The sequence below is a fragment of the Arvicanthis niloticus genome, chromosome 6 (assembly GCF_011762505.2).
Source record: "Arvicanthis niloticus isolate mArvNil1 chromosome 6, mArvNil1.pat.X, whole genome shotgun sequence".
NCBI classification, from domain to species: domain Eukaryota; kingdom Metazoa; phylum Chordata; class Mammalia; order Rodentia; family Muridae; genus Arvicanthis; species Arvicanthis niloticus.
This window is the reverse complement of record NC_047663.1, coordinates 51,251,858-51,277,877: the sequence shown is the minus strand read 5'-3', so window position 1 is coordinate 51,277,877 and position 26,020 is coordinate 51,251,858. Positions and strand designations below refer to the sequence as shown.

The window sequence follows — 26,020 nt, the reverse complement described above, 5'->3', positions numbered from 1 at the left end:
TGGGGTTCTATGCCCCAGTGTAGGGAAATGCCAGGATGGGTAGGCGGGAGTGGGTGGGTGGGTGGGAGAGCACCCTCATAGGGGCAGGGGGAGGGTGGATGGAATAGGGGGTTTCTGGAGGGGAGACCTGGAAAGGGGATAACATTTGAAATATAAATAAATAATCCAATTTAAAAAAAAAAAGTTGGCTTGGTCATGGTGTCTGTTTACAGCAGTAAATCCCCAATTAAGACAGTATGAAATACAGTTAACATCATTAGTACTCAGAGATGTACAATTAAGATTGCAGTGTTACACCTTTCGCTCCACTCCGATGGATAACAGTAAGGAACTATGGAATTGAATGTGCACCGTGCTAGGGAGTAGCTACAATAGAAGTACCGTACACTGGTTTTTAGAAATGTAAAAAAGAAGAGCCATTTTGGAAAGTTTTTTTTTAATTTTTTCTTTATTTTCATTTTGTGTGTATGAATGTTTTGTGTGTGCAGTGCCCACGCAGGCAAGAAGAGGGCATCAGGTCCCCTGGCACTGGAGTTACTATGATGTGAGCAGCTATGTGGGTGCTAGGAATCGGGCTCAGGTCCACAGCGAGTGTTCTTATGCACAGGGCCATCTCTTCAGCCCGGGTCTTGGTTTTTGGCAGTGTTTTGCTGTGTAGCCTCAGCCGACCTCAATCCCCAAGCTTCACAATACTCTTGCCAATTCTCTGTGCTGCTGAGCTACAAACTGCCAAGCCCAGGTCTTGACAGCATCCTGTAAGTTAAACATAAACTTATATGACCCAGTAGTTCCACTCTAGTCGTTTACAGAAGAGAATATTAAGTCCACAAAAATGACTGGTATATAAATGTTTATTGGAGGTTCATTTCCAGTGGACAAAATCTAAAACAATTCAAATGTTGATTCAGCGGAAATTTAGAAAAAAAGAAGGACAACTTTTAGGATCTGAAAAAAAAAAAAAGTTTTTTTTCCAGACTGAAACTCACAGGCGATTAGGATCCAGGTTCCGAGACTGGTCTTATTGTTGCTCAGTGTCTGGTTAATAGTTCCTGCGAAATAAACGTTTCATGAATGAAGAATGTGATTTCTCATACAGCAATGAACTTGCAGTCACTCGGCTTTTTATGCTCCTTTTTATGCTCTTATTACCTCCCATCAACAAAGGCTGTCTGTACCGGGCCCACCAAGAGGGCAGCAGCAGCAGGTCCTCCCGACAGAGACCGGTTCCGCCCTCGTTCTAGGCAGCGCTGGTGACCAGACTACCAAATGGCTGCGCGCGCGCACTAGAGGAATGTGTGCGGCGTGGATCGCACACTGCGGGGTGCTGGACCTTGCCAATCAGGTGCCCCGAGGGCAGCCGGAGGAATAGGACAGCCCTGGGGAGTGGGCGGCCCCGGGAGTGGGCGGCCCGGGCCAGGGCGTCTCTAGCGCAGGGCGGGCAGAGGACAGCAGGGGCGGGACCCAGCTGACGCGACAGCCGTGGAGGTGAGCCTGGGGGCCTTCCCGCCCCCGAGGGCAGGCTCTGAACCCCGGCCCCGCCCCGGCCCTCTGGGGTGTAGGCTCCTGGCTGAGTTCTGCTCCCTGTGCTTACGAACCCGCGCGGGCGCCGGGGCCCGCATCCAGGCTGGGTGCGGGGCCCGGGACGTGGCGCGGCTGAGGTCTGGAGCCCCGGGAACCGGGAGGGGACGCTGTCGGGCTGGAGCTGCTCCGGCCTTCTGACTCAGCCGCTGGTCCAGATTTCAGGATTTCTCTCCTGGGCGGGGAGCGCGTAACTTCCTCATTCCCGCCGGGACCCTTGCTTCCAGCCAGTCTGGCCTGACTACCAGCCCCGCTGTCACCCGGACTCCTCCTTTGGACTTAACCTCGCCCCAGTTCGAGGCCATCCCACCTTGGCTAGGTGCTTTTTTTGGACCCTGGATATGGAATGAGAGGCGGGGCTGAGAGGCTCTGGTTGAAAGCTGAGGGAGGGAATGGAGGTTGCAGGGGTGGGTGTTAGAGGGGCGTCGGTCTGCAACCCTAGAAGTTGGGAGTCACTAAGTAAGACGGGAGAGGACAGACCGGGGGCGTTAGGATGGGGAAGGGGTGTTTCTGTAGGGCGAGTCCCTTCCTGAGGCTTCCTCATATTCCTAGGATGACTGTAACCCAGAAGAATCTCTTTCCCTATGGGGACTATCTGAACTCCAGCCAGTTGCACATGGAGCCAGATGAGGTTGACACACTGAAGGAAGGAGAGGATCCAGGTACACAGGGAGATGGCTCCCAGAGAGGGGAGGAATGGGATCTGAGGCCTCTGGATATCTCTACACTCTTGGGCTTTTTTTTTCCCTCTCAGCTGATCGAATGCATCCCTTTCTGGCCATCTATGACCTTAAGGCTCTGAAAGCGCACCCCTTGGTGTTTGCCCCTGGGGTCCCTGTTATAGCCCAGGTGGTAGGCACTGAAAGATACACCAGTGGATCCAAGGTCAGCCACCAATTGATACAGGGAAGGTGGGAGAGGGAGTCCTGGCCCAGGTGAAGGGCTGGGCTGGGCCAGAAGACATACTTCAGATTTTCATACTCCCAGGTGGGAACCTGTACTCTCTATTCTGTTCGATTGACGCATGGTGACTTTACCTGGACAACCAAGAAGAAATTCCGACACTTTCAGGAGCTGCATCGGGACCTTCAGAGACACAAAGTCTTGATGAGTCTGCTCCCTCTGGCTCGGTGAGTGGAACTAAATTTCTTCCTGTGAAAGGCAGATACTTCTCATCCTGTGGCAGCCTCACTCCTGTCTGCCTGTTTCTATCCCCTAGGCCTTTTCCTTCCCCTGCTCTGTGCTGCGCCCCTTCCCTTGTCCCTGGTTCCCAGGAAACTTTCCCTGCTTGGTTCCCCTTCTCCATAGTTCTGTGCCAATATTTCAGCCAGGCTGGATGCCCGGAATGTCCTTAGCAACCCCCTCCTCCCAGTTGTCTCCATTCCCCAGGATAGAGACCCTTTCTTCTGCCAGCCTTTCTCCCTCCAAGGCCCTGTCTCCAGTGTTTCAGGCATATGGCCTGCCAGCTCTTTCCTGAGCCTTATCTCCTCTATAGCTTTGCCGTGGCTCGTTCTCCGGCCCGAGAGGCAGCCAATGAGAATATTCCCACCCTACCCCGCGGAGGTTCTGAGGGCTCCACCAGACACAGAGCCAGCAAGCAGGTATGTAGCAGGTCCTGTAGCAAGGTGTTGCAGTATGCAGAAGATTCTGGCTACAGCTGTTTCTTTCCCATCTCTCCCCAGAAATACCTGGAAAATTACCTCAACCACCTTCTGACCATGTCTTTCTATCGCAATTACCACGCTATGGTAAGGTCCTAGGTGCCTGTGTGGATACTTCTCTCTCCCTCCTTCCTTCCTTCCTTCCTTCCTTTCTTTCTTTCTTTCTTTCTTTCTTTCTTTCTTTCTTTCTTTCTTTTTCTTCTTAATAATAAAACAGGGTCTTACTGTAAAACCCCTACTGGCCTTGAACTTACGGTGTAGACCAGGCTAGCCTTGTACTGACAGAGATCCACCTGTCTCTGCTCCTAAGTGCCAGTATTAAATGTGTGCCACCGTGCCCGAGGATGCTTGTGTTTTTTGAAATAGATGAGGATCATCAGCTTCCCTGGGGACAAAGGGTCAGAGTTAGCAGGGCAGGAGAGGCTGAAAGCCCAGTCTCTCCCTAAGCTTGTTTCTTCCTCTGCAGACAGAATTTCTGGAAGTCAGTCAACTTTCCTTTATCCCAGACCTTGGCTCCAAAGGACTGTGAGTGTGGGAACCCCTCTCCCAGCTTTCAGCAGGCATCAGTCCCCATCTTCCTGCTTGAAAATAAAACCCAGTACCGTGTGCCTAGGGTCCCCAACTCTCCTGATTGTCCCTGTAGGGAAGGGGTGATCCGGAAGCGCTCAGGCGGGCATCGAGTTCCTGGCTTCACCTGCTGTGGCCGAGACCAAGTTTGTTATCGATGGTCCAAGAGGTGAGTGAGGAGCTAAGCAGGGATCAGTGGGCAGGAAGAGGGGGATCTGGAGGACCTAGATGTACCACCCGGCCCTTCCACCCCAGGTGGCTGGTGGTCAAGGACTCCTTCCTGCTGTACATGCGCCCGGAGACCGGCACCATCTCATTTGTTCAGCTTTTTGACCCTGGCTTTGAGGTCCAGGTGGGGAAAAGGAGCACAGAGGCTCGGTATGGGGTGAGGATCGACACCTCCCACAGGTAAGACCTCCCTGGTTGTGAGAGTAGCCTGTGGCCCTGAGAGGAGCTGAGCAGGAGAGAGCATGGGGGAAGAGGGAGGTTCTTCAACCCTCTGTGCCCTGGCCCAGCCAGAGCTTTGAGTAAGGGAATTAATTCATATATTCAGGATAGTTCTAGAGTAAAAGCTTATAACAGGTGTTTGGAATAAACGAGGCAGGGTAGTCTCTCAGTTTAAAAAAAGAGGGGTGGATGCTGGAGAGAAAAGAGTGAGTAGTGTTCTTGCGGAAGCCCTGAGTTCTGTTCCCTGCACGCACATGGGGTGGCTTATACCCACCTGTAACCCTAGCTCCAGGGAGGCTGATGCCCTCCTCTGGATTCTGTGGACATCTTTACTCACACTGGTCCATGTGCACATACACACACACACACACACACACACACACACACAAAATAAAGCTTAAAGAAAAGGAAAGAAGCAGAGCATGGCCATGCACGCCTGTAACCCAGCCCTTTGGGAGGCTAGGAGGACTGGTTCTGTAGAGCTCGGTCTCTATAGTGAAACTCCATCTTAAAAAGGAGAGGCTGGACGATAGTGGTGCACACCTTTAGTCCCAGTGCTCAGGAGGCAGGAGGCAGGCGGATCACTGTGAGTTCAAGGCCAGCCTTGTCTATAGAGCGAGTTCCAGCACAGCCAGGGCTGTACACAGGCTGTACAAGTGGGGTGGGAGAGGGAAGAAGGGAGAGATGGAAGGAGGAAGGGAGAGAGAGAGAGAGACAGAGAGAGAGACAGAGACAGAGAGACAGAGAGAGAGAGAAGAGAAGGGAAGGGAAGGAAACTAAACTCTATTTGTTCATTCAACAACAACGAGTCCCTAATACAGTACTGGTCACTGGGAAGCCAACTAGGAATAAAGCAGATTCTCTATGTCTGTGGATTCTAGCTTAGAAGCTAACGGAGGAAGTAAGCAAAGGTAGTAGTCAAAGGGGGAGGGCTCTGGGCGAGATTGTAGCATGAAGGAGAGGGATTAGTGGTACAACTCTTTGTTTCTGTCCAGGTCCCTGATTCTCAAATGCAGCAGCTACCGCCAGGCACGGTGGTGGGGCCAGGAGATCACGGAGCTGGCACAGGGTCCGGGCAGAGACTTTCTACAGCTACATCAGCATGACAGCTATGCCCCACCCCGGCCTGGCACCCTGGCCCGGTGGTGAGACCTTAGTGCCCCTTCTGAGCTTCTCTGTGGCTTTCTTGCCCCCTTGGCTATTCTCTGAGTTCCTGATCCTCACTTTTATCTCCTCTGACCTCATGACCCTGCTTCTATATCTCTCATCCCTCTGACCCTATAACCTCTCTAACCACATTGATTTGTCTGCCTTTTCCTGGTCTCCTAACATGGACATCTCCTCTGTCCTCTTATGTCCCTGATTCTTATAAGCATTTCACTCACACGGAGCCTCTGTTGAGGAGCTCTCCAAGTCTTTCTGATTTGGTCTATCGTTTAATATTTAATATGCATTTGAATCTTAAGCACCAGCTATGTGCTCCATCCGGTAGGGCAATAAGACATAGGCTTCTCTGGTTTTGAGAGGGAGGTGATCTAATTATAGAACAATGTGAACTCGACACCCTGGTGGTAGCTATAGGGAGGGGTGCACAGAGGGGGCACCTGTCCCAGGGAGCGTGTCACGGCAGGCTTCCAGAAGGTGCAGCCCTGAGGTTCCTTTAGAAAGATAACGAAAATGGAGAGGCGCCCTCCAGGCAGAGGGCACAGAAGCATGGGGTGTTGGAGAAGGAGGGGACAGATTACTGTTGGAGTGAGAAGGCACAGTCAGAGAAGGGGCGTGTCTTACTGAGTCCAGCTTGCTAATCTGGGAGGTTGAACATTTTCAGGCAAAAGTGGGCATGAATGGAAATTTTCTATGAGAGATAAGTGTTATTTTTTTTTTATTGCAGTATTGGGGTTAAAACTAGGGTGCCACATGTGCTAGGCAAGAATTTTACCTAAAGCTCATGTGTGTGCATGTGTGTGTGTGTGCACGTGCATGTGTGTGCATGTGCGGGTGTGCGTGCTTGTACGTGCGTGCATGTGTGTGTGTGAGAGAGAGAGAGAGAGACTGTACGCTTGTGCTCCTGCACATGTGCCAGAGATTGACCTTTGGTCCCTTCCTCTAATATTTTCCTTAAAAGAAAAGTCCGTGGGTATTTTGTGTGTATGTATACCTCTGCACCACAGGCCTGCAGTACCCTGGAGGCCAGAGAAAAGGCATTGGATCCCCTGGAACTGGAGTTAAGGTTGTCTGTGAGCCACCAATGGGGACTGAGCATTGAATTTGGGTCTTTTGCAAGAACAAGTGCTTTTGTTGTTGTTGTTAAAGATTTATTTATTTATTTATTTATTTAAGCACAATTATAGCTGTCTTCAGACACACCAGAAGAGGGCATCAGATCCCATTACAGATGGTTGTGAGCCACCCATGTGGTTGCTGGGAATTGAACTCAGGAACTCCGGAAGAACAGTCAGTGCTTTTAACCACTGAGCCATCTCTCCAGCCTGAACAAGTGCTCTTGTGCCATCTCTCCAGCACCTCCATTTTAATTTTTGAGACAGTGTCTCTCATTGACCCTGGCGCTTACCGACTTGGCTAGACTGGCTAGGCAGCGAGCCCCTAAGATCTGCTTGTCTCTACCCACTGCCACAGCACTGGATTTATAGAATGCACTGCTCTGCCAAGCTTTTTTATTTCGGTGCTGAGGATCTGAACTCAGATTGTGGTGTTTGCACAAGCACCTTAAGCCCTTGGGCCCAGCACTCATTGCCCTTTTCTTTTATTGTTTTAGTGTGTGTGTGTGTGTGTGTGTGTGTGTGTATGTGTGTGCACGTTGTACGCGCTCATGTGGGTGTGTGCATGTGCGTATCTGTGCACTGGAAAGCCAGAGGACAACTGAGATTTTCCTTAGTTACTCTTCACCATAGTTTTTTTTACTTATTTATTAGTTTATTTTTTATGTGTATGAATGTTTTATCTGTAATGCATGTATGCATGCCATGTATGTGCTTGGTGCCCAATGGTGCCAGAAAGAGAGGTGTCAGATCCCTTGGAACTAGAGTTATAGATGGTTGTGAGCTGCTGTGTGGAATGGGTCCTGGGAAACAAACCAGGGTCTTCTGCAAGAGCAGTGAGTACTCTTAACTCCTGAGATACCTCTCTGGTTCCAATTCACCTCATTTTTTGGAACTAGGGTCTCACTGAACCCAGAACTTACTAATTTAACAGTAGTGGCTGACAAGCAAACTTCAGGGATCTGCCTCTGTCTTCCTTGTCAGTGCTGGGACAATAGACATTTGCTGGTCCCATTTTACTGGCCCCATTTTGTTCATTCATTCGTTTGTTTGTTTTTCAAGACTGTCTTTGTAGCCCTGGCTAGCTTGGAACTCACTCTGTAGACCAGCTGGCCTGGAACTCACAGAGATCCTCCTGGCTTTGCCTCCAGAGTGGTAGGATTAAGGGTATGTGCCTGGCCATACTGGCTTTTTATGTGGGTACTGAGGATCTGAATTCAGGTCCTCAGACTTACGAAGGAAGTCATCTCTCCAACCCTCCTGGTTTTTATTAAACTTTTTTCTTTGTTCCTTTTAAAGATAGTGTTTCATGTAGTTGAGGCTGGCCTCAAACATTTTGCTTCTTCCTGCCTTAGTTCCTTTTGTAACAGAAGTGATGATACCTGTACCAGGAGGCCTGCCTATTTATTATCCATTCATTCATGGTTTTCTGAGACAGGCTCTCAAGTAGTCCAGGAATACTGTGTAGTCAGTGATGACCTTGACCTTCTGACCCCTCTGTTTCTACCTACCAAGTGCTTTGATTGTAGGCATGTGCCACCAAATCTGGCTGTTTATTTCTTTATGGGTGAGGCATAGGCAGGGTCTCACTGGCATGTGGTCTTTATGGGACTGGAAGTCAAAGTGTAGATGAGGCTGGGCTTGATGGGAGGTGATGCTCCCGATTCTGCCTCATGAAGGGGGATTTTAAGTGTGCATCACTAGACCTCGGCTATTCATTTAAGACCAGGTCTGACTATGTGATTCCCAAATGGCCTGAAACTTGCAAATCCTGCTTCAGCTTCCTGATTACTGGGATTACAGATGCATGCTGCCACATATGGCTGCGATGTATTCATTTTATGCACATGGGTACTCTATTTGCCTGTATGTCTTCATGACAGAAGAGGGGATGGGATCCCATTATAGATGGTTGTAAGCCACCATATAGTTGCTAGGAATTGAACTCAGGGCCTCTGGGAGAGCAACCAGTGCTCTTAACTGCTGAGCCATCTCTCCAGCCCTGATTTATTTATTTTTAATACATTAATAATAGCCACTATTCATGAAGAGCTTACTCTGTGCCAAGAATGAATGTGTTTCACAGATTGGATACTCTGAACTCCACTAGGTAAGTATGGTTGTTATCTCTGGCTTTATACGGGAGAAGACAGAGGCAAGACAATGCTGGGTAACTTACCCAGGGTCCTACAGCTGTGAACAGTGGAACTGGGATTTGCATGCAAGCAGTGGGAGTCAAGACTGCTCTTTATCCCCCTCCTAGACTGAGAAGTCAAATGAAAGGGTGGAGCTCGGTGAGAGGGAATTTGCCTGTCGCCAGGGAGGCCCTGCTCTTGATCCCCAGCACTCGGCGGGGGAGGGGAGGAAGGCTGAGGAGAACAGTAACAAGTTAAATTAAACAATTGGCGCTGCATGTGGTGGACATTGTAATCTCAGCACTTGAGAGACAGACAGGAGGATTGATACAAATTTGAGGACAGCCTGAACTGTAGTAGGCCAGCCAGGGCAAGACTCTATCTTAAAATAAAATAACCAGACACACCAAACAATTGAAATTACCACTCTTTATCTCACTCTGTACTTGTGTAGCCCTCTCCAATCGGTTGCCTTTCTCTTTGTAGAGGTAACCTTGGCAACAGTGTGTCCTCTCTCATCATCTGTGTGTTTTCATATGCATGTGCATGTATTACTTTTCGCTTTAACATAAATGGGATTGTTACCTCTTTCGTGCTTATTTTTCTTCTGTTTAAAGATTTAACATTTAGGGTTTTTTTTCCCCTATCTTAAAGATAATGTTCCCCATAAACATAATCTTTGCCTAAGTATTTAGACATGTATTCCTAGAAATGCAATTACTGGCTGGTGAAATGGCTCACCAGGTAAAGGAGCTTTGCCAAGCTTGACGACCTGAGTTCAATCCTTGGGATCCACACAGTGTAAGACTACTGACTCCCTGAAACTGTCCCCGGCCTCCACAGATGTGTTGTGGAACATGTACCTCCCTCCAAAAATAAATCAATGTAATAAAAATGTTTTTAAAATATAGGTCAGGTGTGGTGTCGTACACCTTTAATCCCAGCATTCAGGAGGCAGAGGCAGGTGTATGTCTGTGAGTTCAAGTCCAGCCTGGTGTATATAGAGGGTTTCAGATTAGCAAGCTGCATAGTGAGATAATGTCAAAAAAAAAATCACTGTATGTATTTAATGATATTAAAGAGTAAACATTGAAAAAAAATGGAGGTTTATGTGGGACTGAATGTGACTCTGCAGGAGTGTCCACTATCTTCAGTTTGATTCCCAACAGTTCAAAAAACAAACCAAAAACAGAGTATGTACTTTTTAACATTTTGATAGATACTATCAACTTATCTTAAGTCAGTATAATCTACTGGGCATGGTGGTTTTAAGCCTGTAATCCCAGCACTCAGAGGCTAAGGCAGTAGGGTCAAAACTTCAAGGCCAGCCTGGACTCTACAGTGAGACCCTGTCTGAAAACACCAGGAAAAAGTCAATAACCAGTTTCTGTGGTCTGTGAGAATGCCCACTTCTTTTTACACTGACACTGTGTTAACAGATGTTTTTTTCCTTCTAGTTTCCCAGTTTCTGGGTTGTTTGTTTTGTTGAGACAAGGTAGTCTCAACAAAAGTGTAGTCCAGGCTTCAATTTCACGACAATCTTTCTGCCTTCACCTGCTGAGTGCTGAGATACAAGGCACCAAGCCTGGCAGGAGACACTGATTCCTTTGAAAAAGTTCTTTCATTTCTTGATTTCTTGGGGGTTTTTTGTTTGTTTATTTGTTTTTGGTTTGTTTTTTGAGACAGGGTTTCTTTGTGTAGTCTTGGCTGTTCTGGAACTAGCTCTGTAGCTGGTGGCCTCAAATTTACAGAGACCCATCTGCCTCTGCCTCCCTAGTACTGGGATTAAACGCCTGCACCACCACTGCTCAGAAAGTTGTTTAATTTTAAGCCAGGCATGATTGCACATGGATTTGAAAGACAGAGGGAATCTGAGTTCTGTGAATTGGAGGCTAGCCTGGTCTACATAGTGTGTTCCAGAGCAGCCAGGACATCAGGGATACATAGAAAGACTTTGTCTGAAACATACTAAAACCCAACCAAACAAAAAACGTATTTAATTTGAATTTTTTAGTATTGTATATTGTGCATGTGACAAGGTCTCACTATGTATATCCCTGGCTAGCCTAGAAATCACTGTATAGACCAGGTAGGCCTTGAACTCACACAGATCTACCGGCCTCTGCCTCTGCCTTCCAGACGCTGGAATTAAAGGTATGTGCTACCATGCCCAGCCTTTTTTGATATTTTTGAGATAGTCTCACTATGTAGCCCAAGCTTGTTTCAAACTCTTAGTAATCCTCTGGTCCAGGCCTGGGATTACAGGCCTGTGTCCCACACCCTGCTCTAATTTCTTGTTAATTAGTGAACTGAACATCTTACCCTGGGACTGCCCATCTTAATATCTGCTCTGAGCTGTCAGTTCTCCGGCTGCTCATTAGTCAGCTGGCTTCTGCATTTTTCTTTGTATTTGCTTTTTCTTCCTGTTTTCTGGAGCTCCTTTATATATGATGTAAGAGTCCTCCCGATCCGTGGTCAGTTGTTTTTAATTTATTGTGTGTCTTGTTATGTTTATTTTGCTCACACTGGCACCCCAAACCACCATACTGAATAATCCCACCTGATGCATTTGATCCGATCTAACCTCTCTGATCATTCCTGACCTTTGACCCTGCTGTCACCTCTGACCCATGGCTGTCCTCCGGTCTTCACTCTCCAGAACTTTCTGGCTTCTGACTCCCCTGACCTCCTTGGCTTGGACTCCCCCCAGGTTTGTGAATGGGGCAGGTTACTTTGCTGCTGTGGCAGATGCCATCCTTCGAGCACGAGAGGAGATTTTCATCACAGACTGGTGGTGAGTAAGGTCAGATCCACCTGAGAAGGGAGGTGGGCAGGCAGAGCAGTGCAGGGGCATGAAAGAGGAGGGGGGGGTGTTTGTTTTCAGCATAGCTTGCTCCTCACCGATTGCCCTGACTTTCTAGGTTGAGTCCTGAGATTTACCTGAAGCGTCCAGCCCATTCAGATGACTGGAGACTGGACATTATGCTCAAGAGGAAAGCGGTGAGAAGTGGTTGGCTCTGGAGAGAGAGAGATGGGGGGGGGGGGAAGAACTGCAGCAGAAATCTTCTTCCAAGGAGAAGATTGGGAATCTGATGCTTCAAGACTGGGAAACGTACGCCTTCTGGCTCAGTGTCTATCGAATATTACCTCCTGGTTCCCATTTTAGGGTACGAGTCTAAACTAGGTTCTCACTCCTCAGACCCTCCCCCTTTTGTTCTATCTGGGAGTGTGGATATTCATGTATCTTTGCTAAGTAACACCACAAGTTCTAGTACCACAGTCATTCAGGAGCGTTTTTTGTTTTTAAGTCACGGTCTCACTAAATAGTCTTGGCTGGCCTGGAACTCAGTATGTAGACCAGGTTAGCCTCGAACTCATGATGATCTGCCTGCCTCTGCCTCCCGAATGCTGAGATTAAAGGTGTGTGTCCCCACACCTGGCATTTATGAATTTTGACAAGAGGAAGGATACATGGAGGATGGAGGATGGGTGGATAGATGATAGAATGGCTGTGGTGGTTCCCGTCTGCAGTCCCAGCACTTGGGAAGATTAGGAGGTGAATGTTAGCCTTGGCTACTACTGAGTTTTATACCACCGTGGACTAAGAGACTGTGTTACAAAGGGGAAAAGACAACAAGCAGGGAGATGGATGGAAGGCTGTGAGTCGGGAAGGTGAGGTGACAGGGAAGAATGGTAGACAGTAGTTAAGATGACAAGCAAATGGCTGGGAGACGGCTGGGAGAGTATGAAAGGGAGGCGGATAGATGAGTGGGCGAGCTCATGGTTGCTGTGAGCATCATTCCGGATGCATGTAGGAGGGCACTCAGGTAGGGTGGAGGGACATACAGGAATCCTGAGTGTGGGAGTCGGATAGGGGCCACTCGGGGAGAGGCACTAGGATTTGATTTTCCCACTCACTACCAGGAAGAAGGAGTCCGAGTTTCCATACTGCTGTTTAAAGAAGTGGAACTGGCCTTGGGCATCAACAGTGGGTACAGCAAGAGGACGCTGATGTTGCTGCACCCCAACATAAAGGTGACGTTCAGGCCTGAGTCCCTTCCTATATGACAGCACTTCCCATCCTCTTCAACCCTTCCTCTCCTAAAAAGTCGTATCCTCCATCCTACCCCCCTCTGTCCTCCCACTTAAACCCTCCTCTACGTCACCCTACTCTAGGTAATGCGACACCCAGACTTTGTGACATTGTGGGCCCATCACGAGAAGCTCCTGGTGGTAGACCAAGCGGTGGCATTCTTGGGCGGGCTGGACCTTGCCTACGGCCGTTGGGATGATGTGCAGTACCGACTGACTGACCTGGGGGACCCCTCCGAATCTGCAGATTCACAGGTAATTGCCCCGAGGCTGTCTTGTGCTCCCCTCAAACCCAGGTACTCCAAATTTACACCTTTCCCAGAACTGCCAGCCTCTGGGCTTCTCAGCCTTTCAGAGGCTCCAAGAAGCTTGGATTGTTGGTTGTTGTTTCTGAGACAGACTCTAACTGTATAGTTCAAGCAATCTTCAAATTTGTCATCCTCCTATCTCGGCTTCCAGATTGCTGAGAATATAGGCTTGTGCCAAGACGTTGATCAAGACTTACCTTTCAAAATACTACAACCAGCTTGTCATGTGGTCCACATCTGTAATTCCAGCACTGAGGAAGTTCAGGCAGGAAGGACTTCAAGTTTATGGCCAGCCTGGGCTACACCATGAGCCCTTATCTTAAAAAAAAAAAAATCTAAAACTCCCTCTCTTCTTTCATTTTTACTGACTCTAACGACTCTAACTGCAGTTGAAGAGGGAGGCTGAGGGATGAGACTCTCTGGTGCAGCGCACATGTCTTCTCTTGGGCCTGGCCCATGACCTCACCTTGCCTGGCTGTGGTGTATACTCTTCATACAGACTCCCACACCAGGTTCAGACCCTGCAGCCACGCCAGACCTCTCACATAACCAATTCTTCTGGCTGGGAAAGGACTACAGCAACCTCATCACCAAGGATTGGGTGCAGCTGGACCGGCCTTTTGAAGGTGAGGTTCTCTTCCCCCAAGGTCCCCAGGAGCTGGGACAGACAGTAGGATGAAATGAGTCAGGAAGACTATAGCCTTCCCTCTGAAAGTTTCCTCCTCTGAATCATCTTCCTTTTCCTCCTTGTGTTAGTTAAGGTTACTATCGCTGTGATGAAACACCCTGACTAAAAGCAAATTGGGGAGGAAAGTGTTTATTTGGTTTCTGTTTCCATATCACTGTTCATCACTAGAGGAAGTTAGAACAGGAACTCACACAGGGCAGGAACCTGGAAGCAGGAGCTGATGCAGAAGTCATGGAGGAGTGCTGCTTACTGGTTCATTCCACATGAATCTGCACAGTCTGCTTTCCTACAGAACCCAGGACTGCCACCCCAGGGGGACCACCCACAATGGACCGGGCCCTCCCACATCAATCACTAACTATAAATACCTGTCAGGCTTGCCCAATCTAATGGAGGCATCTTCTCAATTGAAGTTCCCTCCTCTCTAATGACTCTAGCTTGAGTCAAGTTTACATGAAACCAGGCTAGCAACAAGTGTTCTCAAAACACCAGCCCTAACTTCTCCCTTGACTCCTGGGACTCCCAGATTTCATCGACAGGGAGACCACACCTAGGATGCCATGGAGAGATGTTGGCGTGGTTGTACATGGAGTAGCTGCCCGGGACCTTGCCCGGCACTTCATCCAGCGCTGGAACTTCACCAAGGTGCTGACTCCTTCCAAAGGGCCTAGAGGGGGAGAGGGAGGACCCAGGTTCAGCTTACCACCTTCTACTGATTCTGCTATTCCTCATGGCAGACCACCAAGGCCAGGTACAAGATACCTGTGTACCCCTACCTGCTTCCCAAGTCCACCAGCACTGCAAACCATCTTCCCTTCATAGTCCCAGGCGGGCAGTGCGCCACTGTGCAGGTGACAGTCCGGATCAGCCAGCCCCTCCCTCCCTCTCTCCCTCCCTCCCTCCCTCTCATCAGCCCATCTTCTACCTGCTCTCCCTGAGAGTACCTCCCACTCGCCCTGCACCCAACCCCCCATTGTTCCTCCTCTCCTGGACTTAAACACTACATCATATTCACCATCCCATAGGTCTTGAGGTCTGTGGATCGATGGTCAGCAGGGACTTTGGAGAACTCCATCCTCAATGCCTACCTACACACCATCCGAGAGAGCCAGCACTTTCTCTACATTGAGGTCTGACTGAGGCACCAGTGGAGGGACAGAGGGGCTGGGATGGGAAGGAGGTCACAGATGAGGGACAGGGTGGGGGGTGGGGGGAAGACAGTAGGATCAGTCTTCCAGGACTAGCCTGGCTGGATATGAAGCAAATGCAGGGTCTCAGACAGGAGCTAGAGGTCAGAGCCAGGATGCTGATGTCTCTTCTTTGATCCCTGCCCCAGAATCAGTTCTTCATTAGCTGCTCAGATGGGCGTACAGTTCTGAACAAGGTGGGCGATGAGATTGTGGACAGAATCCTGAAGGCTCACAAGTAAGGAGGGTGGGGCAGATGGAGGGGTGGAGTTTGTTTTGGTGCACCGGCTGACCTCTATTTGTCTCCCAGACAGGGGCAGTGTTTCCGAGTCTACTTGCTTCTGCCTTTGCTCCCTGGCTTTGAGGGAGACATTTCCACAGGGGGTGGTAACTCCATCCAGGCCATTCTGCACTTCACCTACAGGTGACCCACTCCCTGCCAGCCAGATTCACCCTTCCTGGCCCCATCATACCACACCCTTCCCACCCTGTCCTGATCCCTTCCTACAGAAACTTCAGGTCTGCCTCTCCCAGTTCTTCCCTTCCTCCTTCTCCAGCCTCTGCCTCCTTCAACCTTTTCTTTTCTCTCAGGACCCTGTGTCGTGGGGAATATTCAATCTTACATCGTCTCAAAGCAGCCAGTGAGTGCTGGGGGCTCAAGCCCTGGACCCCTGGCAGGGAGGCAGCTTGGGTTGCTGGAGTACTGGGGATGGAAACTGTCATTCTTGTGTGCTATTCAGACTACAGGTGGCTTTTCACTGCTGGCAGTGAGAGGTGGGATGGAGCCCCATCTGCTCACTTCACTGCTCCTCCCCCATCTCTGTTGTGTACAGTGGGGACAGCATGGCGGGACTACATGTCCATCTGTGGGCTTCGCACACACGGCGAGCTGGGCGGGCACCCGATCTCTGAGCTTATCTATATCCACAGCAAGATGCTCATTGCAGATGACAGAACAGTCATCATCGGTCAGTGCTGCCTCTGGTCTTCTGTCAAGAGAGGGCCTGGGAGGGTCAGAGGGTGGGCGATATAGAGTTACAGTTGGAGCTTGTGGTAGGCGCCTCAGGCTAGTGCCCTGGTAAAAGTGATGAGGTGTTGGAAGGACCCCCCCACCCCCCTTGGCCCAAGCAGACAGTGTGCCCTTCAACCCAGGTTCTGCGAACGTCAATGACAGGAGCTTGCTGGGGAAGCGTGACAGTGAGCTAGCCATACTGATCGAGGACACAGAAATGGAACCATCCCTCATGGATGGGGTGGAGTACCAGGCAGGCAGATTTGCCTTGAGTTTGCGGAAGCACTGTTTCAGGTAGGAGTCGAGGGGTGTAGATGGATGTGAGGGTATTGGGAGGGGCTGCCTTTTGAGCTATATGTGAGGGTTTCCTAGAACTGGTAGTAGATTTCTTCCCAGAGTAATTCAGTTAAGGTATCAGCCAACTAGGGACACACACAAAAAGAAAATAAAACTTTAAAAATTAATGTATATTTATTTTATTTACATGAGTACACTGTAGCTATCTTCACACACACAGGAAGGGGGCATCAGATCCCACTACAGATGGTTATGAGCCACCATGTGGCTCACATGGTGCTAGAAATTGAACTCAGGACCTCTGGAAGACCAGTCAGTACTCTTAACTGCTGAGCCATCTCTCCAGCACCAAGAAAAAAATGTTTTATAGTTTTATTTTTTGAAACAAGAAGTTGCTAGTGTAGCATAGGCTGACCTTGAACTCTGGTCCTCCTGCCTCTGGCTCCCAAGTGCACAGGTTATCATGCCTAGCTAAAGTAATTGTTTTTTTTAAAACATCAAAGTAAGGGCTGGTGGTGGTGGTGTCAGTGGCAGCAGCAGCAGTGCATGCACTCACACATAATCCCAGTACTTGGGAGCCAGAGGCAGCCAGATCTCTGGTTCAAAGCCAGTCTGGTCTACAGAGGTGTTCTGGGACAGCCAGGACTTACACAGAGAAACCAACCAAAAAAAAAAAAAAAAAAAAAAAAAAAAAAAAAAAAAATCAAAGTAAAGATAAACCAAAGCTCCATCAGGTCGGCTGGTACTGTTTATCACATCTGTTTGGAAATACCAACTGTTTAGATTCTTTAAGGATCTTCATTTGACCCATTGGGACTATTCTTCCATAGTGTGATACTTGGTGCAAATACCCGGCCAGACCTGGATCTCCGAGACCCTGTCTGTGATGACTTCTTCCAGATGTGGCAAGAAACAGCCGAGAACAATGCCAGCATCTATGAGCAGGTGGAAGCTGCCGTGAGGCTTAGTCTGAGGGATTGATGGGTTATCCTGAGAGGGAGGGAGATGAGGGACTGGGGAGCACTGTCTATTTGGATTCCATAGCCCTGGGCTACTGAAAGGTGGTACAGGGAATGAGGAGTCCAGCCCAGGCAGCTCAGAGTCCAGGGCACATAATGATCCTAACCGTTCCTTCCCTCATGTCCTCCCTTTCACCCCAGATCTTCCGCTGCCTGCCGTCCAATGCTACCCGTTCCCTGCGGGCTCTCCGGGAGTACGTGGCTGTGGAGTCCTTGGCTAAAGTCAGCCCTTCTTTGGCTCGGTCTGAGCTTGCCCACATCCAGGGCCACCTGGTTCACTTCCCCCTCAAGTTTCTGGAGGATGAGTCCTTGTTGCCTCCACTGGGGAGCAAAGAGGGGATGATACCTTTGGATGTGTGGACATAGCTTAAGCTTCAGCTCAGCGGCAGTCGCTAGCCGTTGGGCCCCATCATGCCCGGATCCTTGCCCCAAACCCTGAGTTCTGAGGGCGGTGCCCTTTGATCCTTGGGAAGGACATCTCTGAAGAGTCCTAGAGAATCACAGAGGACCTTTGCTTGAGAAGTAGCCAACAGGAGCACTCTCAAGCCTGGCCTGGGGAGGCAGGAGAGAGTTCTGGAGAAGTTTGCCTTCCTGCCACCATGTTCAAACCACTACACCATTGAACCCTAGTCCTATGAGGAGGCCTGAGGTCAAGCCTTTTCCTCCAGGAAAAGGAATTCCTGTCCTGGGTCTTCTTCATCTCATTCTTCCTCCTGCCCTTGAACCTCCTACATACCCCAGGGCCTCTCCCAGGCCGTTGCTGCAAAGATGGAGGGGAGTATGAAGCCACTTTGACTGCAGTCTCCAGCAATGGTGGTGGGGAAGACACCATAACTGCCTCCACCAGCCTGCTGACAGACACTAACTTTGTACCAGTTCACCAAGCATTTCATAAATAAAAGTGTAGAAAAAGTCCCTGCCTCTTCTTCTAACTTTTCTTCTGCCTGCATATCTGTGCTTGTGCTCTCTCTCTCTCTCTCTCTCTCTCTCTCTCTCTCTCTCTCTCTCACTCCCTCCTTCCCTCTCTCTCTCCCTCCTTCTCTCCCTCCCTCCTTTTCTCTCTCTCACACGTGCATGTGTGTGCTCTCTCTCTCTCCTCCCTCCTTCCTTCCTTTCTTTCCTTGTGAGGGGGGTTGGTTTCCAAGACAGGGTTTCTCTGTGTAGCCCTGGCTGTCCTGGAACTCACTCTGTAGACAAGGCTATCCTCCAATTCAGAGAGATCTGCCTGCCTCTGCCTCTGCCTCTCTGCCTCTGCCTCTCTCCTCTCTCTGCCTCTCTCCTCTCTCTCTCTGCCTCTGCCTCTCTCTTCCTCTGCCTCTCTCTCTGCCTCTCTCTCTGCCTCTCTGGCCTCCGCCTCCGCCTCTGCCTCCGCCTCCTACGTGCTCAGATACAGATTTGTGCCACAGCTCCATCTATCTCTGTGCTTCTTCTCAGCAGCTTCCAAGTTCATTCACCTAACTCCTGAAGATCAGGGCCAACCGTGTGATATGTGTGCGCACACATACCTGTTTGTGTGATACGTATGTTCATAACTTTTCATATGTCTGAAGTATTTTGCAATTAGAAAAATGTTGAGCACAGATAGCTACAGAAGCAGGAAGAAAATTAGGGGAGTTGAGAATTAGGAAGGCTTCATGGAAGGGAGTGGGGGTGGGTGATTATGTGACCAGAGGGCGTTAGGTTGCTCCCCCATCCCTCTAGTTCTCTTGAGAAGTGACTTCTAGGGCCAGTGAGATGGTTCAGCAGAGGAAGATGCTTCCTGTCAGGCCTGACAGCTTTGGTTTGATCACTAGGGCACACAGGACAGAAGGAAAGTCCTCTGATCTCCACACATAGGCCATGGCAGTCCTATGTGTGCTCACAATAAATACATTAACTTTAAAAATCAACTAAAACTGTTCTTTTATTTTCATGTTTGTTTTTAAAGAAGAGAGTTCCATGCCAGGCAGTGGTGGTGCACACCTTTAATACATACATATCTAAATAAGAAAAAAATGATAAAAGATCCCTAACTTTTCATTTATTCTCTTATATATTACATCCCAACTGTAAACCCCTCTCCACCTCCTCCCTCCACATCCACTCCTCTGTTTCTCTTCAGAAAAGGGCAGGCCTCCTGGGGTTATCAACCAAACGTGGCATATCAAGTTGCAATAAGATCAGGCACCTCTCCTCATATTAAGGCTGGATAAGGCAACCCAGCAGGAGGACAAGGGTTCTTCTCCCTTGTTTGTCAGACTGCATGTGTACATGTGTATACACGTGTGTGTGTGTGTGCTTGTGCACACACACATATACATGTGTACATCTGAACAGATGGATATGCATATACATACACCACACACAACAGAATACTAATATCCCCTCCTACACACTGGAGTTCCAAGTACTAATTGGCTTCCCATTAATTACTCTCATTGTCAGCACTAAATATCTCTTTCCCTGGGGGAACCATTCTTTCCTTAACTGTAAGGTGGAGGCTGCAGCTGCCCCAAAGCTGGGCCAGGGGATAGATTGGGCTGTTGCACATAGATCCTTCTAGTTCTTAGTCTTTCAGTGTTTGTTTGAAGACAGGGTCTTGCTGTGTAGACCAGCAATCTGTAGTTACAGTAGCCTTGCCTCTGCATCACACCCAGCTAGGACAGGGTCTTGCTGTATAACTCAGCCTGGCCTCTAATTCATGATCCTTCATCCTCCGACCCAACCTCCTAAAGACAGGGAGTGGCTGCCGGAGTAAACAAGCGCACCTTTGGGCCAAGGGTCTTGATGAAAGGCCAACCATAGCATAGGGGAGAAAAGCAAGGTAGAAAAACTAGTAAACAAGAATCAGCTCCTCCTGCAGTCTTTCTTCTTCCCCTTCCCACCCCAGGGGCTACAATGGCCTTGTGAGGTGAAGGTGGCCATTTATCTCATTCCTGAGATATTGATTTTTTTCATTTGTTTATTAACTATCTTTATTAAATAGCCCATGAATCTGGCGTTAGGAAATTTATTAAGTACATGCCAACTGCCTCTCTATTATTTAATTCACTTTAGACAGAATCTCACAGGCTGGCTTGAAATTCACTATGTAGACCAGGCTGGCCCTCAACTTGCTATGATCCTCTAGCTTTGCCTCCCAAGTACTGGGATTACAGAGGTGCATCACATACCTGGATTTTTGTTTGTTTCTTAAGATAAGGGTTCATATAGCATAGGCTGGCCTGGATCTCACTCTGTAGTCCAGTCTGGCCTTGTACTTTCTGGGAATCCTCTTGCCTCAGCTTCCAGAGTATTGGAATTAGATGTTTGAGCCACTACACCCAGGAGACCTCCACACAGAGGTAGTCCTTTGTGCACTATAACATACCTGCATACATACAAACACATGTAACAGAATATTGTAAAGTAGTGTGATAGAGAGGTGATTCCAACAGGTCGGGCAAAACAAAGGCCAATGAGAGTGGCCATGGTTGGTGTCTCAGTTGGATTTTGTAATAAAATACCATAACCAAAAGCAACTTGGGAAGGAAAGGGTTTATCTCAGCTTACAACTCTCAGGTCACACTTCCTCACTGAAGGAAGTCAGGGCAGGACCTGGGAAGCAAGAACTGAAGCAGAGGCCACAGAAGAGTGCTGCTCCCTGGCTTGCTCAGCCTGCTTTCTTACACAATCCAGGACGACATGCCCATGGGTGGCAACCACCCGAGTGGGCTGGGACTTCCCACATCAATCACCAGTTAAGAGAATGCTTCACAGGCTTACCCACAGGCCACCCTGGTGAGGGCGTTTTCTCAATTGAGCTTCCCTCTTCTCAAATGGCTCTAGTTTGTGTCTAGCTGACATAAAAGTAGCCAGCACAGCTGGAAGTTGGAGAATACTCCAAGGAAAAGAAACGTAAGTGCAAAGACAGGTAAGAGATGTTGAGTTTAAATGTGGTTTATTAAAACATAAGACCAGAAAAGGAATATATATATATATATATATATATATATATATATATATATTTATATTTATATTTTTTTTCTCCAGAGAAACAGGCAGAATCTTGAAAGTCTTTGATATTACTACCCACAAGGCAGTGGGAGTCATCAAACGGTGTTTTCACTTATTTCAGTTTTTTCCCCAGTAATCACATAGCCCAGGCTAATAGAAAATGTAATCCTCCTGCCTCAGCTTCCTGAATGGTGGGATTTAGAAAACCGCTTTAAGCAGGACAATGATGCCAGATTTAAGTTTTAGAGAAAAAAAATCACTTCTGGATATGAAGAATTTATTTGAGGGTGCCAGGCAGATAGGCCATGTGGGAAGGCCAAATGGGGATTGTGGCTTTCACATCAGGGGCAAGGTAAAGTCAGGAGAGTACCCAGAGCAAGTTTGAACGTGCATCCAAAAGTGCCAAGAAGCCTCTAGAGAATTCAAACTCACCTAAGCAATGTTAATATTCATTTTCAGAGAGCTCTTGAAACACTCAGAACCGTCTCCCCTCGACTTCATAGAGAAAGAAAAGCCCAGAGGCAAATTCACTTGCTCAAGGTCACAGAACACATTAGTCAGCGGCAGAACATGTTTGTCTATAGTTATAAAGCATCACCCACCCTCTAGTGACACTAACCGGCTGGAGGTGCTGTGTCAACAGGAGTATATCTAAGGAGCTGGAACAAAATTTAAAGGGATTGGATACAGTTTCTTCCTCTTCTGATTTGCCACTAGCAACTCCAGCGATAGTTCTTTCCTGCAGAACACTGTGCTAAGAGACACAGACACAGATGTGTGCAGTAGAAGTGCCTATCTGCTCCCAACATCCCCACTCCAGCCAGAAAAGAAAGTAAAGGGCAGACAGTACCCCGTCCTTCCCTCCCACGTGGTTTCTCCAGCCAAGTTCTCACGGAGAGGCCCCTCCTTCAGCGGCTCCACTGTTACCATGGCAATTGGGTGGGTGGACAGCGCATCCTATCTAGAGGCCAGCAGCCCTCGCGTGGGGAGTTACCATAACAACCCCCCTAGTAATAGAGGGGGTTGGGTCCCGCCTCCCTTCCCCCGCAAATAGAGAGGTGGGTGGTTTGATTGGCAGCTGGGCACACGAAAGAGGGAAAGGGAAGGAAAGGAGTCAAATAAAGATCAACGAAGGAACTAGGAGAGAGGAGGCAACAATAATAAAAAGGGGAAAGGAAGAGAAAGTGTGTGCGCACGCGCACCAGCCGGTGGGCACGCTCCTTCCCCGCCTGGTTTTAGCCAGGCTCGGTCCGTGCGTGCCCTCCGCCCGCTCTCCTGCGCCTGCGCGCAGGTGTCGGCGCCCCACGGAGGGGGGGGCGCCCGGCGCGTTCACGTCACGGTCCGCTCCGCGCGTGCGCAAGGCAGCCGGCAGCTCGGGTTGCAGGCGCGCGGGTGAGAGCGCCTGTCAGCCGCTGGGTCTGTCCTCCCGCTGGCCCTCCCCCTCCCCGGCCTTCGGGGCAGGCGCGGTGGAGCCCGCCCCTCGGGTCCCCCGATGGGGGAGAAGCGGCGACGGCGGCAGCGGAGTGAGCGAGCCGGAGCGTGAGTGGCCCCGCGGCGGCCATGGGCGACCCAGCCCCAGCCCGCAGCCTGGACGACATCGACCTGTCCGCCCTGCGGGTGAGCACCGCCCCCAGCCTCGCCCCCGCGACCCCTGCCCCTATCCGGAGCTCGCGCCGCTCCGGCTTTCGCCCTCTGGAGGTTCTGGGAGCCAATTCGGTCCCCACCCTGTGCTGCCCTCCCCCACACTTGCGTCCCACCCCTACCTTGCTGCTGGGATCCGAGTCCCCTCCTTTATAGGCGCTTGAGGGTCACCTCTGGTGTCCCTAAACACAGCCCTGCCTCACCTGCAGAGGTTTTCTTGTGCCTCCCCCCTAGCACCCCCGGCACTCATGTCTGCTTCCTCCACCTCCTCCTCTGGCTCCCGGAATTTTGACTTTGCAACTGCCTCAGCCTCCCCCTCATCCCTCGTTTTCTTCCTCGCCTACCCCTGAATTGCAAGTTGGGCGACATTTCACCTCCTCACTCCACCCCACACACCTCCTACGTCTGCATCCCACGTTCACTTTCTCTGTCCCTTTTCTCGTGTTTCAAGTGCAGTTTTTCAGACCCAGGCATTTCCGGTCTCGGGGTCCCAGAATATTACATTACTAACTCTGCAGCCGTGTGGGGTTGGGAGGACAGACAAGTGCACAGTGGGAGGAAGGGAAGCCTGGATTTCCTCGGAAACTTGGGCCGGAAGACGATGTTTACACACACACACACACACACACACACAAAAACAACATGCTGCCTCTGGTCAGTAGCGAGGGCTTGGGGGAAACCAGTGGGAGTGGAGAGTTGGAGGGAGGGGCTCATTAGGGAAGCGGTTAAGAGGAAACAACTGTGTCAGGAATGCTTTCAAATATCCCATTTATTGTTCCACGTGGGGCACTTACTCTCTCCTTCCGGAATTTTCAACTCGGCAGCATTTGCAAGTTTCTCTTTATCGGGCAGCTCTGTCTTAAGGGCAACATAGAAATTTCAAGGTGAACCATGCCAGACAGTCTCCTAGGTGGTGTTTTGATTCCATGCCCTGCGAGCTTTCCCGACCCGTGTTGGTGTAGATAGAGCAGGATTTCCCACCTCATGCTTACCTTCTGAGAAGGTCTCTGTACACATTGTCTTCTGGCTTTTAAATTAGCCAGGGAAAAGGCAGCCACCCCACAAATGCCCCGGATATGACTGGAGGGGAGAGAGAATTGAAGAGAGCAGAGTCATGTTGTTAATTGGGTTTCTCTAGGTGACACAGTTTTTTTTTTTTTTTTTTTCCCTCCCTTGCCATTCAGGTCATAATTTGTCTGGTGCAACGTTGGGTTATGAGACCTGACTTGCTGGAGATAAGTTTCTGGAGAACAAAATTGAGTATTGGATCTTCCTTTCTCCTCCCCCCCCCCCCCCGTGTGCTTTGATGGGGGGGGATTTTAGGAGAGCAGCTTAGTCACTGTTTAAACTGGAATACCCAATGTCCATTGAGATGTAAGATGGAAATCCAGGTTTTGAGTAAAGTTTTAATGTTCTTAGATTTGGAATGTATTTGCAAATTGAAGTTGTTGATTAACTCTGGCTGTGGTGACCATAAAGAAACGCTCTTACTCAGTGGGTAGGTGCAGACCATGACCTTTGATTTCTACCTCTGGTCCTCTGCTTCTCTTTTCTTTTGGTTTCTCTGTTAACTTCATCTGGGCCCCCAACTTGGGATTTCCAGCTATTCTGCAATTACTATTTGACCTTGGACATAGTATTTCCCTTCTGGACTTCCCTCTGTGAAGTCTGTTAGCCTCTTTCCACGCTTACTCCTCCTGGGTTTCCTCTCCTTCCTTTCAGGAGAACTGGGTGACCTGTTCCTTGTACTTCTGTTTGTCCTGCCTTCTGCCTCTGAGGAAAACAACCCATGTCTCTCACTCTGGTACTTCAGGACCTGAGGAATAGCTGTCCTTTCCTGAAATGGGGCTGGAAAAGCTGCTCTCTCCTTGCTGGCTTCTCTCTAAATTGCCAGTCGGGTCCAACACACCTGTGAGAACTGCTTGTGGCTTTGTCAGGCAGCTGGCCCAGTCACCCTTGTTCTGCTCCTGTTTTCTAGATAGGAATGGAACCATTGGGAGAACTAACCAAGTGTGCAAGTGTGGTGTTGGTGGTTGGGTTAGGGTGAGAGAGAAGTTTGCGTAGGGTTGAGTAGCTAGCCTCTATGAGCCTCAGATGTCTTTCTCCTCTTGTTTCAAGATAAGACTTGGTTTTCAGCTGACAGTGAGAGTAATAGTCTGATATTAGAGGAAGGTTGAATTGCACTCATCTCTTAGTAAGGAGGCCAGAAGGACCTGCTACTTTGTTACCACACCATCCTTGGCTTCTTGGGCTGTTTGTCATCATTATGATGGCCTAGTGTAGTGGGGGAGGAACATGAGTCTGGAGTTGCTTTCCTGAAAAGTCCTAGTTTCCTTATCTCCTGTAAGATACAGACCTTGGTACTTTATCCTTACTTCCCTTCTTTCACACTCTACAGTCTAACTTCCCTAAGCTCCGTTTTCTTGCATGTGTGGTAGAAATAGCAATAGCATTGGACATAGTTACTGAAGTTAAATGAAGTGATGCACAGTATGTATTTACCTCAGTTCCTAGCATAGAGTGACCATATTATCAGTCAGAGAAGCCTCCCAGGAGAACTTTAATAACACTCTCTCCCCACTTTATGTTTCTGTAAAATTCTTTTTTTTTTCATAATTTCTTATCACTGGTTGACATAGATCTATTCCTGTCAATCTTGACTAAAATGTGGATTAAGGTATAACTCAGTAGTAATTGTCTGCTTAACATGGATGACACACTAGGATTTTCAGTGCCACACACACATACAAAAGCATATTGTAAGCTAGAATTCTGACTGTCCTGCTCCCTCTGTGTCCTCAGTGCCTAGAGCATGTTATGCAGTGGGACTCAGTTATTTGTTAGGTAAGTTCCTGCTGTAACAGTTGGAAGCTGTTGGTGTAATGCTTGTTTAAAGTAATAAAGAAATGCAAGACCTGGCCAGAGGAGATGGCCCAGTGGGTAACTGCAATCACTACCAAGTCTGATAACAACCTGAGCTTGATCCTCAGAGTCCACCTGGTAGATGCAGAAAGTGGGTTGTCCTCTGACTTCCACATGTATGCCAGACTGCATGTATGCAGGAGGTCATATATATAAACACACAGAGGTATACACATATATAGACAAATAAATATAAATAAATATTCTAGGTG

At 49.0% G+C, this 26,020-nt stretch overlaps 2 protein-coding genes and 1 long non-coding RNA gene across 18 annotated transcripts in view; 2 read left to right on the top strand and 1 right to left on the bottom strand.

Moving 5' to 3' along the window:
- Window positions 1–435: 435 nt before the first annotated feature.
- On the bottom strand, window positions 436–2,724 carry LOC117710878 (uncharacterized). The gene is made up of 4 exons (XR_004607091.2): window positions 2,616–2,724; window positions 1,150–1,913; window positions 987–1,049; window positions 436–753 (listed from the first exon to the last, which is right to left on the bottom strand). It is a non-coding gene; the product is annotated as an uncharacterized LOC117710878 (long non-coding RNA).
- On the top strand, window positions 1,754–18,183 carry Pld2 (phospholipase D2). Its single transcript, XM_034506158.2, has 25 exons — window positions 1,754–1,897; window positions 2,131–2,240; window positions 2,333–2,463; window positions 2,566–2,708; window positions 3,074–3,179; window positions 3,261–3,326; window positions 3,706–3,764; window positions 3,883–3,975; window positions 4,062–4,214; window positions 5,249–5,398; window positions 11,378–11,461; window positions 11,589–11,667; window positions 12,592–12,702; window positions 12,844–13,014; window positions 13,567–13,693; window positions 14,282–14,400; window positions 14,493–14,606; window positions 14,781–14,885; window positions 15,092–15,180; window positions 15,253–15,366; window positions 15,534–15,583; window positions 15,776–15,910; window positions 16,095–16,248; window positions 17,082–17,196; window positions 17,412–18,183. The coding sequence occupies exons 2-25, from the start codon at window positions 2,132–2,134 to the stop codon at window positions 17,634–17,636; spliced, it is 2,802 nt and encodes a 933-aa protein (XP_034362049.1). The 5' UTR covers window positions 1,754–1,897; window position 2,131; the 3' UTR covers window positions 17,637–18,183.
- A 4,410-nt stretch (window positions 18,184–22,593) lies between these two features.
- The window catches only part of Mink1 (misshapen like kinase 1), a 51,455-nt gene continuing 48,028 nt past the window's right edge, over window positions 22,594–26,020 (top strand). For 12 of the 16 annotated variants that reach the window (XM_076936427.1, XM_076936424.1, XM_076936426.1 and 9 more), the window contains exon 1: window positions 22,595–22,862. In XM_076936427.1, coding sequence (XP_076792542.1) covers window positions 22,806–22,862 — 57 coding nt within the window. In that variant the 5' untranslated portion in view covers window positions 22,595–22,805. Of the gene's footprint in view, window positions 22,863–26,020 lie in introns of all 16 variants that reach the window. The other 4 variants (XM_076936422.1, XM_076936423.1, XM_034504592.2 and 1 more) reach the window with 1 other exon arrangement.